Here is a 12,804-nt window from a genome sequence, read left to right as displayed (position 1 = left end):
ATATATATGTGTGTGTGTGTGTGTGTGTGGAGAGAGAGAGAGAGAGAGAGAGAGGGGTATAATAGTCATTTTAGGACATGTTGTGTGAGAATTGGAAAGAATAATGACTAAACTGTTTAATTTTAAAATTTTGGACTAAACTGTTTTTCATGCAAAAGTATGAGGAGTAACGAGTATTTAATCCTAAAAAAATTATACCTTCTGTAAGCAACAAGGTGGAGGAAACAGATTTTTTCAAAATCGACCGTTAGATGTTATCATGATAAGAAGAAATAGTTATGGTCAAAATTTTAGTTGTTTTCGTTGTCGCTTGGGTCTCAATCTCGTAGGTCAATCGAATAAGCATTTATAACCCTATTTTTATTATCTCCATCATTCAAGGGGCAATACCATCAACATAAATAAAACTCGGGACACCAACCGTTGGATGTGAGAATTACATTATTTCAAACTTCTGGTTCAAAATTGATCCAATTTCATCTATATTTTGACCCCGATCTTCTAGGTCAAACCAGCCTAATTTAATTAACACATGTTACAAACCATTACTTTTTTTCCCACCCTTTTGCCAGGGAGTAGGATCCTCTCTCCTCATAAATTAGTGCCTCATGTTTCCTAATGTTGCAATCCTGGACGTTCATTTTAAGTTTGTGGTCGGGATTCATTTACTTTTTTATTTTTTTTCATTTCTCTTCCCCTAGATCCAAAGGCTCTCTCTCCCTCTCTCTCCCTCTCCAACTCGTTTGCAGCAGCAACAAAATCAAACTATATCTCTTCATATGACCACACAGAAACATGAACGAACTCAAAATTCATAACCAACTAACCAAGTCTTTCCTTCCCAATAACTTCCTGTTTCGTATACGATCCGGTCATATTGAAAATCATACATAGATACGGAGGCAAGAAATTGAAAACCCAATATGCAAATAAATCTCCACTAGAAGAACCAATTCACAGGGCCGCTCAAGCTTCCATCAAACCCAATACCCAGATACAGTTAATAAAGAGTTGAAGACAAAATGAAGGATTTAATTTCCTATTTCTATCTTGCCTTGGATTCGATGGAACTCTATTTCATGATCAAACTAGCAAAGAATTCTCAAATTGATTAAACATAAATCTGCAATTTGTATTAGATATTTTTATATTTGAGAGGTAAAGAAAGAGAAGCAGGAGGGAAGAACTGAAGAAGACAAAGTACAGAAAGAAATAAAGGGACCTTGAAAAGCTAAATGTGGGACCAAGGCTTCTTTGTCTAACTTTAACAACAGGTCAACCGGTATGCCTTAATGAGCGACTAGGATTGAAGCATAGATTTGTGCGGCCAGGATTGTACTGATGTGGCCGAGCACTCCATTCTCTCGAGCTTTCTTATTATTTCTCTCAGTGATAGTGACAAAAAGCTCCACAGAAAACGTCATCAAGAGTGGGGCCCACGGATGAAAAGATCCGCGCAACTCGTGAGTGACTCTGAGCGCTAATTCCTATGAAGTCACGTGACAAGAGCCGTATATAGAATTGGACTAATTCAAATTGAGAAAACTAAGACAACTTTTTCTGGTTTTAATATTAAGACAACTTTAAAGTTCATAATTTTCAGTCCCAAAAAAAAAAACAAAATTTCATAATTTAAATTCTTCATTTTACTGAGTAATAAAGTTAGATTTTGTAAATCATAAATAAGAAAGAGTCTAAATGAACTAATTTCAACAGTAAACTTCGTGGGCTGAAGTTCTTTTAAGTTTAGTAGATAATTGTCATGAGACTGTTAACTTTCTCCATAAATGTTCATTTATTTGATGTAATCGAATGAGTACACGATTTTTGTTTATAATAAATTTTTACAGAGAGATGATCTTTAATAATTTTACCAAACTTTTAAATGATTAAATTATGAATTTATATCGCTGAATATATGTAAATAAAAGAAAATTTGAATGTATGTAGTTCGGATGCAGTATTTTTTTTGAATGAAAAGGAATTGATACACGATTTTTGTTTATAATAAATTTTTACAGAGAGATGATCTTTAATAATTTTACCAAACTTTTAAATGATTAAATTATGAATTTATATCGCTGAATGTATGTAAATAAAAGAAAATTTGAATGTATGTAGTTCGGATGCAGTATTTTTTTTGAATGAAAAGGAATTGATCCAAAGAAAAAAATGGTAAAGATTCTTGGGATAATTTTTTCGTCACAAAAGTCACGTGACCCCAGGGCCATATACGGATACACGAGAAAAGTAACACAAAAAGTTGTTGTACAAATTGTAGATCCTTCATATCCTATCCTCTCCTTCTCCATAAATACACACTCTCTCCAACTCTCCTCACTCTCATCTTCTTCCTCAACCAAAAACCTGATCTCCAAATCTTCCAACTCTATCTCTCTCTCTCTCTCTCTCTCTCCAAAAATGGCATCCATGGCTTCCACACTCGCCGCCTCATCGCTCTCCGCCAAGCTCCTCCAGAAGCCATCTCTCCTCGACTCCTCCTTCCACGGCGCTCCCGTCGCCCGCGTCCAGCCACTCAAGGCCGCCTCATCCAACGGCCACGGCCTCTCCGTCTCCATGTCCGCCGGCGCCTCCACCAACTCCTATGATCTCAGCAACTTCAAGTTCCAGCCGATCAAGGAGTCCATCGTCTCCAGGGAGATGACCAGGCGCTACATGACTGACATGATCACCTACGCCGATACCGACGTCGTCGTCGTCGGTGCTGGCTCCGCCGGACTCTCCTGCGCCTACGAGCTCAGCAAGAACCCCGATGTGCAGGTTGCTATTATTGAGCAGTCCGTCAGCCCCGGCGGCGGCGCGTGGCTCGGTGGCCAGCTCTTCTCCGCCATGGTATTGTAACTCTTTCCTTCTAATTCGGATTCTGGCAGTTTCATCTGAAAGCCTTGACGTGACACGTGTTTGCATGCCTGATATTGTTTGCATAAATAGTAATTTCCATATATACCTGATGGTATTGTCTTTGGACTTTGGTTCCATATTTTGGGATAGTTATACATAATTAAAGAAACTATTTGTTAGAAATTTCAAATTTTTTTTTTTTGAAGCCATTGTTATAGGATTTATTTGTATAGCTTGATAAATATGGAGTATATGGTAGTCGATCTGTAATTAAACTTTGGTTTTGAATTGTTGTGTTTGGATTTTGTTTCCAAAAGACTTATGAAGATCCATCTTCTGATCGGATCCATGCAAAAACCAACCGTCCTTAACAAAACTTGGTGTTATATTCAAATTGATTGGTATTGTTAGCGTAGAGAAATACAAGTTCTTAATTTTTTTTCTTCACAGAAAACAAAGTTATTATTTCAGTTCTTTAGTTGAAATTAGTTAAAATTGTTTCCACATTCCAGAGTAATTTTTTTTTTCTAGCTTTACTTGCAAGAGGTTAAGCACTTGTCTTCAATAAATATTCATTATGTAATTGGTTATTTGCTCTGAAAATACTTTGTAAGTTGTAACTACACTAACATTCAGTACAACTTATTTCAAACAGGTTGTGAGGAAACCAGCACATCACTTCCTTAACGAGTTGGGCATTGCCTACGACGAGGCGGATGACTATGTAGTCATCAAACATGCTGCTCTATTCACCTCAACTATTATGAGCAAGCTCCTTGCTCGGCCCAATGTGAAACTCTTCAACGCCGTAGCAGCTGAGGATTTGATCATCAAGGGTGGGAGAGTTGGTGGTGTTGTCACCAACTGGGCCTTGGTCTCCATGAACCATGACACACAGTCGTGCATGGACCCCAACGTTATGGAAGCCAAGGTGGTGGTTAGCTCATGTGGTCACGATGGCCCAATGGGAGCCACCGGCGTGAAGAGGTTGAGGAGCGTTGGGATGATTGACAGCGTGCCTGGGATGAAGGCCTTGGACATGAATGCAGCTGAAGACGCCATTGTGAAGCTAACCAGGGAAATCGTGCCTGGAATGATTGTTACTGGCATGGAAGTTGCTGAGATTGATGGATCTCCAAGAATGGTAAATTTCTTCTCATGGATTTTTTATCTTTTATTTATTTGGTTCTTTTTTGTTTTTTTCCTTTCTGTTTCCTCTTTTGCGAAAAATTTGGTTATCTTTCAAGAAGAGTTAGAACCAAAATTAGGAAATAAGGAGGAATGTTTGCATGAATTGTTGGTTTAGGGTCATTCAGCAAGTTGCTGTGTATGACATTAAGTTCATATATTTTGGGTAATAGGTGCTTTTAGCAATGCAGAAGGTTCTCTTTGTATGATACAAATATCATAATACTGCTATATAGTGTAATTTTGACCATGTGCACTAATTAAACGAGTGTGAATTCGCTCCTACACTGAATCCCCCTGTAGTGGATACTGCTGCGAGTGCTTTGAGAAAGTGCCAATAATGCTCCCACTATAATTGTGTTACCATGGAAATATATGTCCTTCCAATCATGAGGGGTAGAGTAGACCCACCCTAGTATCACACCCTCAATAATAGAGGCTAGGGTCCCAAAACCATTTCATTTGCTTACCTATCCTAATAATTAATTATGTATAATCTCATTATTGGAGAGAGTACCTTTCCCACTCTGTTTTGTTTCCTTGTTGTATTATGCACTTGGTTACACTTGATTACAAGACAAAGACATAGGAGGCCGGCAATTACTGTCGGGTCTATTCACAAATTAGCTTAATGGAATAGCGGTCCAAAAGTTTTGTTTTGTTTTTGCCCTCTTTGCTTTTGAAAGGGTTCGATTACTTTACTTGATTATGATTGTGGTCCTTTTGTGGGTAATGGGATTGACTACCACTAATACAAATTGCATTTTGTGCATTATTGGTGGTGCAGGGACCTACATTTGGAGCTATGATGATCTCAGGGCAAAAGGCAGCCCACTTGGCATTGAAGGCGCTAGGACTTCCCAACGCTCTTGATGGATCATATGTTGGAGGCATCCACCCAGAGCTGATCTTAGCTGCTGCAGAATCTGCTTCTGAGATCGCAGACGCTTAATTGTGTCGTTGTAGTAGATGATGATGTTTCAATAAAACTGGGAAAACAAAATTGAGCAGGAACTAGTAGCGGTTAGAAGCGAGTACATGGTGGCTAGTGATGATGGTGTGTGGATGTGACTGATAAATTTTGTTAATAATGTTGTTGCGATCAGACTCTGTTGGATATGAACATCATAGCATTGCTTGCTTTCTATGTCTCTGTATCCTGTTTGTTTCTTCTTTGGATTTGAATTCCTAGTGTTTGAATGAGAAAAGTCCCATTTGCCCCGGTTACATTTCCTGAACTCGTTGGCTCTGTTTGGTTTGTCTAGTTATTGGCTGGCGTACCATTTAACTTATTATCAGCTGGTGTGATATTCTACACCTATGAAGTTCATAGTATGAACCCGCAGTGCTTGCATGCCTCTGTAGCTGCTGATTTCAATTTCTGTTTTCAGTTTGGTGTCTATCAGTGTTGCAATGACTAATGAGAATAGGCATGACCAATGATTGTCGATTCCATTGCAGGTTGTTCTAACAATTAAGAGATGCCAATGTGTCATGTTATGAAAGAAGAAAACACAAGAAGACTACTACAACAAAATCCAGCAAAGAAAAAAAAAACTTCCAAGGTAGGAAGATTTTAATGAAGATTGCAATGGCGTAGTAATCCACGAGAGTTGTAACCGCCCGTAAATGTGAAAAATTCTAAAGTGGCTTATTTTAAGACAAGGAGTTGAGCCAAGATCAAGCACAAGCTATGCAATCGCTCTACCCTGAGCTGCATAATGTACTCTTATTTGTATTTAGATCTTACCATCATCACCTATTAAATATTTTAAGTGGAGACAAAAGGAGTCGTACCAAAGATCTAATACATGCTTTGTAATCACTCTATCAATTGAGCTACATCTCCAAGCTGATATTTCAATGTACTCGCTTTTGTATTTAAGGGGTGTGCATCATGCATCGGAAATGCGGTACCGCACCGTTTTGCACCGAAAAAAAAGGGGTTGGAAACCGAACCAAAACAAAATGGTGACGTTTTGATACCAAACTGCATTGATCCGCATGAATACGGTGCAGATTTGGTTTCTTATCTTGACCCGCCAGATTTAAACCGCACTGACCCACATTTTATTTTATTTTTTGAATCCTCCCTTCTCATTTTTCTTTATTCCCTGCTTTGAATCATTATTACGTCATAAGAACAGTTATGAAAGATTGATCTCTCCTTTTGCTGTGAGTTTCTCTTACGAGTAGCTTCTTAGTAGAAAGTTATGTGTATATGAGGCTCTTGTGCTTGCACTTTAGTAGGCAGTTGTTGCATAATGTATTAGGTGTTTGGACAAATAAAAAATGCTTGAAACTTTGAAATGTGCAACCGAATTAATTGGTCTAGCCCATTTGAAATGTGGTTGTGGTTTGAAATATGGCCCAACCGGAAGAAGTGGTTTGGTTGCGGTTTGGGCCGCAAATCGCACTGTCCCGAATTGAATTTATTTTTATTTTTATTTTTATTTTTATTTTTATTCAACAATTAATGACAATAAAATTTAAATACAAATAAGAGTACATTGATCTAATACATGCTCTGTAATCACTCTACCAATTGAGCTACATCCCCGAGTAGATATTTCAATGTACTCTTATTTGTATTAAAATTTTATTGTAATTACTTGTTGGATAGAAATAAAAATAAAAATAAATATAGGCTTTATAATCACTCTACAAATTGAGCTACATCCCTGAGTTGATATTTCAATGTATTCGCATTTGTATTTAAAATTTATTGTCATCACTTGTTAAATAAAAATAAAAATAAATTCAATGGAGACGCGGAGTTGAACCAAGATCTAATACACGCTTTGTAATCGCTCTACCAATTGAGCTACATCCCCAAGTTGATATTTCAATGTACTCCCATTTGTATTTAAATTTTATTGTCATCACTTGTTAAATAAAAAAATAAAAAAAATAAATCTTATGGAGACGAAAGGAGTCGAACCAAGATCTAATACACGCTTTGTAATCGCTCTACCAATTGAGCTACATCCCCAAGTTGATATTTCAGTGTACTTCCATTTGTATTTAAATTTTATTGTCATCACTTGTTAAATAAATATAAAAAAATTAATTTGATGGAGACACAAGGAGTTGAACCAAGATCTAATACATGCTTTGTAATCGCTCTACCAATTGAGCTACATCCCCAAGTTGATATTTCAATGTACTCCCATTCATATTTAAAATTTATTGTCTTCACTTGTTAAATAAAAAAAAATATATAAATCTGATGGAGACCCAAGGAGTCGAACCAAAATCTAATACTCGCTTTGTAATCGCTCTACCAATTGAGCTACATCCCCAAGTTGATATTTTAATGTACTTCCATTTGTATTTAAATTTTATTGTCATCACTTGTTAAATAAAAAATAATAATAATATGATGGAGACGCAAGGAGTCGAACCAAGATCTAATACCCGCTTTGTAATCGCTCTACCAATTGAGCTACATCCCCTAGTTGATATTTCAATGTACTCCCATTCATATTTAAATTTTATTGTCATCACTTGTTAAATAAATATAAAAAAATTAATCTGATGGAGACGCAAGGAGTCGAACCAAGATCAAATACTCGCTTTGTAATCGCTCTACCAATTGAGCTACATCCCCAAGTTGATATTTTAATGTACTTCCATTTGTATTTAAATTTTATTGTCATCACTTGTTAAATAAAAAAAAAATTTAATTTGATGGAGACGCAAGGAGTCGAACCAAGATCTAATACTCGCTTTGTAATCGCTCTACCAATTGAGCTACATCCCCAAGTTGATATTTTAATGTACTTCCATTTGTATTTAAATTTTATTGTCATCACTTGTTAAATAAATATAAAAAAATTAATCTGATGGAGACGCAAGGAGTCGAACCAAGATCTAATACATGCTTTGTAATCGCTCTACCAATTGAGCTACATCCCCAAGTTGATATTTCAATGTACTCCCATTCATACTTAAAATTTATTGTCTTCACTTGTTAAATAAAAAAATATATATAAATCTGATGGAGACGCAAGGAGTCGAACCAAAATCTAATACTCGCTTTGTAATCACTCTACCAATTGAGCTACATCCCCAAGTTGATATTTTAATGTACTTCCATTTGTATTTAAATTTTATTGTCATCACTTGTTAAATAAAAAATAATAATAATAATATGATGGAGAAGCAAGGAGTCGAACCAAGATCTAATACCTGCTTTGTAATCGCTCTACCAATTGAGCTACATCCCCTAGTTGATATTTCAATGTACTCCCATTCATATTTAAATTTTATTGTCATCACTTGTTAAATAAATATAAAAAAATTAATCTGATGGAGACGCAAGGAGTCGAACCAAGATCAAATACTCGCTTTGTAATCGCTCTACCAATTGAGCTACATCCCCAAGTTGATATTTTAATGTACTTCCATTTGTATTTAAATTTTATTGTCATCACTTGTTAAATAAAAAAAAAAATTAATTTGATGGAGACGCAAGGAGTCAAACCAAGATCTAATACTCGCTTTGTAATCGCTCTACCAATTGAGCTACATCCCCAAGTTGATATTTTAATGTACTTCCATTTGTATTTAAATTTTATTGTCATCACTTGTTAAATAAAAAAAAAATTTAATCTGATGGAGACGCAAGGAGTCGAACCAAGATCTAATACTCGCTTTGTAATCGCTCTACCAATTGAGCTACATCCCCAAGTTGATATTTTAATGTACTTCCATTTGTATTTAAATTTTATTGTCATCACTTGTTAAATAAATATAAAAAAATTAATCTGATGGAGACGCAAGGAGTCGAACCAAGATCTAATACATGCTTTGTAATCGCTCTACCAATTGAGCTACATCCCCAAGTTGATATTTCAATGTACTCCCATTCATATTTAAAATTTATTGTCTTCACTTGTTAAATAAAAAAATATATATAAATCTGATGGAGACGCAAGGAGTCGAACCAAGATCTAATACTCGCTTTGTAATCGCTCTACCAATTGAGCTACATCCCCAAGTTGATATTTTAATGTACTTCCATTTGTATTTAAATTTTATTGTCATCACTTGTTAAATAAATATAAAAAAAATTAATCTGATGGAGACGCAAGGAGTTGAACCAAGATCTAATACATGCTTTGTAATCGCTCTACCAATTGAGCTACATCCCCAAGTTGATATTTCAATGTGCTCCCATTCATATTTAAAATTTATTGTCTTCACTTGTTAAATAAAAAAATATATATAAATCTGATGGAGACGCAAGGAGTCGAACCAAGATCTAATACTCGCTTTGTAATCGCTCTACCAATTGAGCTACATCCCCAAGTTGATATTTCAATGTACTCCCATTCATATTTAAATTTTATTGTCTTCACTTGTTAAATAAAAAAATATGGACTAAATACTGTTTAGTCCTTGAGCTTTTGACCATAAAACACTTCAGTCCCTGACCTTCTAATTTCACACGTTTAGTCCCTGTACTTCAAAATTTCAGACCAATAGGTCCTTGCTGTCTAAAAGTTGCGGCAAAATGTCTATTATGCCCTCAGTTCTTTTTTTTTTAATTAATTAATTATTATTATTTTTTTTTGGAAAATGAATTTTTTTGCCCTTTCTTTCTTTCTGTTTATTTTTTTCTGTTTTTTTCCTTTCTTTCTTTCTGTTTGAAAAAAAAAAAGAATAAATAAAATAAATAAAAAAGAATAAATAAAAAAAAGAGAAAGGAATAAATTTATTTTTAAAAAAAGAACTGAGGGCATAATAGACATTTCACCGCGACTTTTAGACGGCAAGGACCTATTGGTCTGAAATTTTGAAGTACAGGGACTAAACGTGTGAAATTAGAAGGTCAGGGACTGAAGTATTTTATGGTCAAAAGCTCAAGGACTAAACAGTATTTAGTCCAAAAAATATATATAAATCTGATGGAGACGCAAGGAGTCGAACCAAGATCTAATACACGCTTTGTAATCGCTCTACCAATTGAGCTACATCCCCAAGTTGATATTTTAATGTACTCCCATTTGTATTTAAATTTATGTCATCACTTGTTAAATAAAAAATAAAAAAATTAATTCGATGGAGACGCAAGGAGTCGAACCAAGATCTAATACACGCTTTGTAATTGCTCTACCAATTGAGCTACATCCCCAAGTTGATATTTTAATGTACTCCCATTTCTATTTAAATTTTATTGTCATCACTTCTTCAATAAAAATAAAAAATAAAAATAAATTTGATTGAGAAGCAAGGAGTAGAACCAAGATCTAATATACGCTTTGTAATTGCTCTACCAATTAAGCTACATCCCCATTTTGAATTTTATTGTTATTACTTGTTAAATAAAAATAAAAATAAAAATAAAAATAAAAATAAAAATAAATTTGATGGAGAAGCAAGGAGTCGAACCAAGATCTAATACATGCTTTGTAATTGCTCTTCCAATTAAACTACATCCCCAACTTAATATTTCAATGTACTTGAATTTGCATTTAAATTTTATTGTCATTACTTGTTAAATTATAAAAATAAATTTGATGGAGACGTGAGTCAAACTAAGATCTAATACATGCTCTATCACTCTACCAATTGAGCTACATCCCCAAATTGATAGTTCAATGTACTCCCATTTGTATTTAAATCTTATCCTCATCTCACTTGTTAAATAAAAAAAAGGGTCCTTGCCCAAAAGCACCAAAATGAGCCAAACTTTTCCCACTTACCCCAGCAACAGATTTTTATTCTCACTAACCCAATTCAGAGTACAATAACAAATATACCCTCGGTCTAATTAAACAACTTCATTTTATGCCATTCTCTCATCTCTCTCTCTCCAGCACAGCACGATTCTCTCTCTCTCTCTCTCTCCATAATCACGTACAGATCACCGACCACCTTCACCGGAGAAAATTTCACGGTGACATGGAGATCTATTCTTCCCGGACGGCGACTAATTCAACCGCGGAGGCGACGCAGAAGACACATGGCTCTACACTGTTCGACGCCGTCTGATTTGGACCGGAGGATTTGCAGAACGGCGGCAGGGATCTGTCCGACTCGAGACATCGTTGAGGAGGTCATCACCGGCTTCGATGAGATCGATCTCCACCGCTCGACCCGAAGACCCGATCCAGCGAGGGCCTCAGCTCCGTTTTGCAGAACCACCAGCCGCCGTCATTTCAGCCTCGGGCTCCGGCGAGTTCAGATTTGTTTCAGTGACCGGCCAAATCGAATTCGATTCAGGCCTCGTCTCCAATTCGATCCTTTCAGCGCTAGAGGAGGAGTCGTGGACGAACGTCCGGTGCTTTAGAAGGTGAGGCCGAAACGAAGAGTATGGTTTTCGATAGACTGGGGGATTTGGTGCAGCAAGAAGAGAGGGTTCCGGTCAATTGGGGAAGAAGAAGATTGGGTGCCCAGATCATTTTCTGGGTGCCCAATCAGTTTTTTTTTTTTTTTTTTTTTTTTTTTTTAAAGTAACGGGACAGTGAAAGAAAAAAAAATTTTGAATGTCTATTGGGGGGCAATAGACGACTATTGGGGGGCAATAGACGTCTATTGCGGGGCAATAGATGTTTTAAATTGATGTAATCTCTTATTTTTTTTTCGTTAATTAAAGTTTTATTTGTCTAATTTTAGGAAGATTAATTTTCATTCCGGCAAACGAAAGTTCTATTGGGGGGCAATAGACGTCTATTGGGGGGCAATACATGGCTGATAGTCGTCTATTGGCCCCCAATAGACGTCTATTAGGGGGCAATAGACTATTGGGGTAATAGACGTCTATTGCCCCTCTATTAGGGGGCAATAGATGTCTATTGGGGGCAAAAAAACTTTCCGGTGAGATTTTCAACAAATTCCGGTGGGCGACAGCCGGTGACCGGATTCCGGCGAAAGTTGGCCGGAATCCGGCGACCGGTGACCGGAATTCGGCGAAAGTTGGCCGGATTCCGGCGGCCGGTGACGGGCTCCGGCGAAGTTTCCTATAGTTTCTCTCTCTTCTATTCTCTCTCTCTCTCTCTCTCTCTCTAAGTAAATAAGGGGTGAAGGGTAAAATGGTATTAAAAAAAAATTAAAAACAAAAAAAAAATCTTAATGGGGTATTAGGGAAGACTCCCTTAGAGTGTATTGGGTAAGAGAGAATTAAAAAAACTCAATGGGGTTAGTGGGAAAAAAATCCCTAGAAATGGGGTAAATGGACAAAAACCCTAAAAATAAAACAATTTATTTTGGAGACTCAATGCTTTGTAATCACTTGCTCTACAAATTGAGCTACATCCCTAATATCCCCACTTTTATTTTTCTATATACTCTTATATGTATTTTAGTCTTATGATCAGAAAGGGTAGTGACACACATATTATTTTTTTGAGAATGATATAATTACATTATAAAGAAATTTAGATAAATACATAAACATAAGTATTTTGTTGCACTAAAAGAAAAAAAATATTTTGTTGCACTTTTGGCTGCCTTTTATAAATCAAAATTGTGATTTAACAGCATAATGTGGCTCACTTGATTGCCAAGTTCATTGTTCGGAATAGTTGTTGTCATTTTTGGTTAGAGGAATGGCGTTCTTGGCTCATGGATTGTATTGATAAAGATTTATTTGTCATCTCTAGCTCATGGAGTTTAGGCATTACGTCCCTCCTGATGTATTTTTCTTTTAGTTAAAAATATAGCAAATTACCATTAAATACATTTTTAGCCCACATTTTACTACTAACCGGCCTGTTTTCTTGCTTTCTCATGCGGTATAGTTTCTAC

The 12,804-nt window shown here is 36.1% G+C and overlaps 1 protein-coding gene across 1 annotated transcript; it reads left to right on the top strand.

The window, feature by feature from the left end:
• The first annotated feature begins 2,304 nt into the window (after nt 1-2,304).
• Nucleotides 2,305-5,277, top strand: LOC133734590 (thiamine thiazole synthase, chloroplastic). The gene is made up of 3 exons (XM_062162211.1): nt 2,305-2,853; nt 3,518-4,006; nt 4,838-5,277. The coding sequence occupies exons 1-3, from the start codon at nt 2,422-2,424 to the stop codon at nt 5,000-5,002; spliced, it is 1,086 nt and encodes a 361-aa protein (XP_062018195.1). The 5' UTR covers nt 2,305-2,421; the 3' UTR covers nt 5,003-5,277.
• Nucleotides 5,278-12,804: the final 7,527 nt, after the last annotated feature.

Source organism: Rosa rugosa, chromosome 2 (genome assembly GCF_958449725.1).
Source record: "Rosa rugosa chromosome 2, drRosRugo1.1, whole genome shotgun sequence".
NCBI lineage: Eukaryota > Viridiplantae > Streptophyta > Magnoliopsida > Rosales > Rosaceae > Rosa > Rosa rugosa.
Note: the sequence above shows the minus strand (reverse complement) of the source record. Positions and strands in the feature narration are given on the sequence as shown.

Bases quoted from the DNA above. Each gene is read 5' to 3' on its own strand.
- LOC133734590 (XM_062162211.1), top strand. From the start codon at position 2,422: ATGGCATCCATGGCTTCCACACTCGCCGCCTCATCGCTCTCCGCCAAG. The intron at 2,854-3,517 runs GTATTGTAACTC...TATTTCAAACAG, and splicing joins GCCAGCTCTTCTCCGCCATG to GTTGTGAGGAAACCAGCACA. The intron at 4,007-4,837 runs GTAAATTTCTTC...TTGGTGGTGCAG, and splicing joins TTGATGGATCTCCAAGAATG to GGACCTACATTTGGAGCTAT.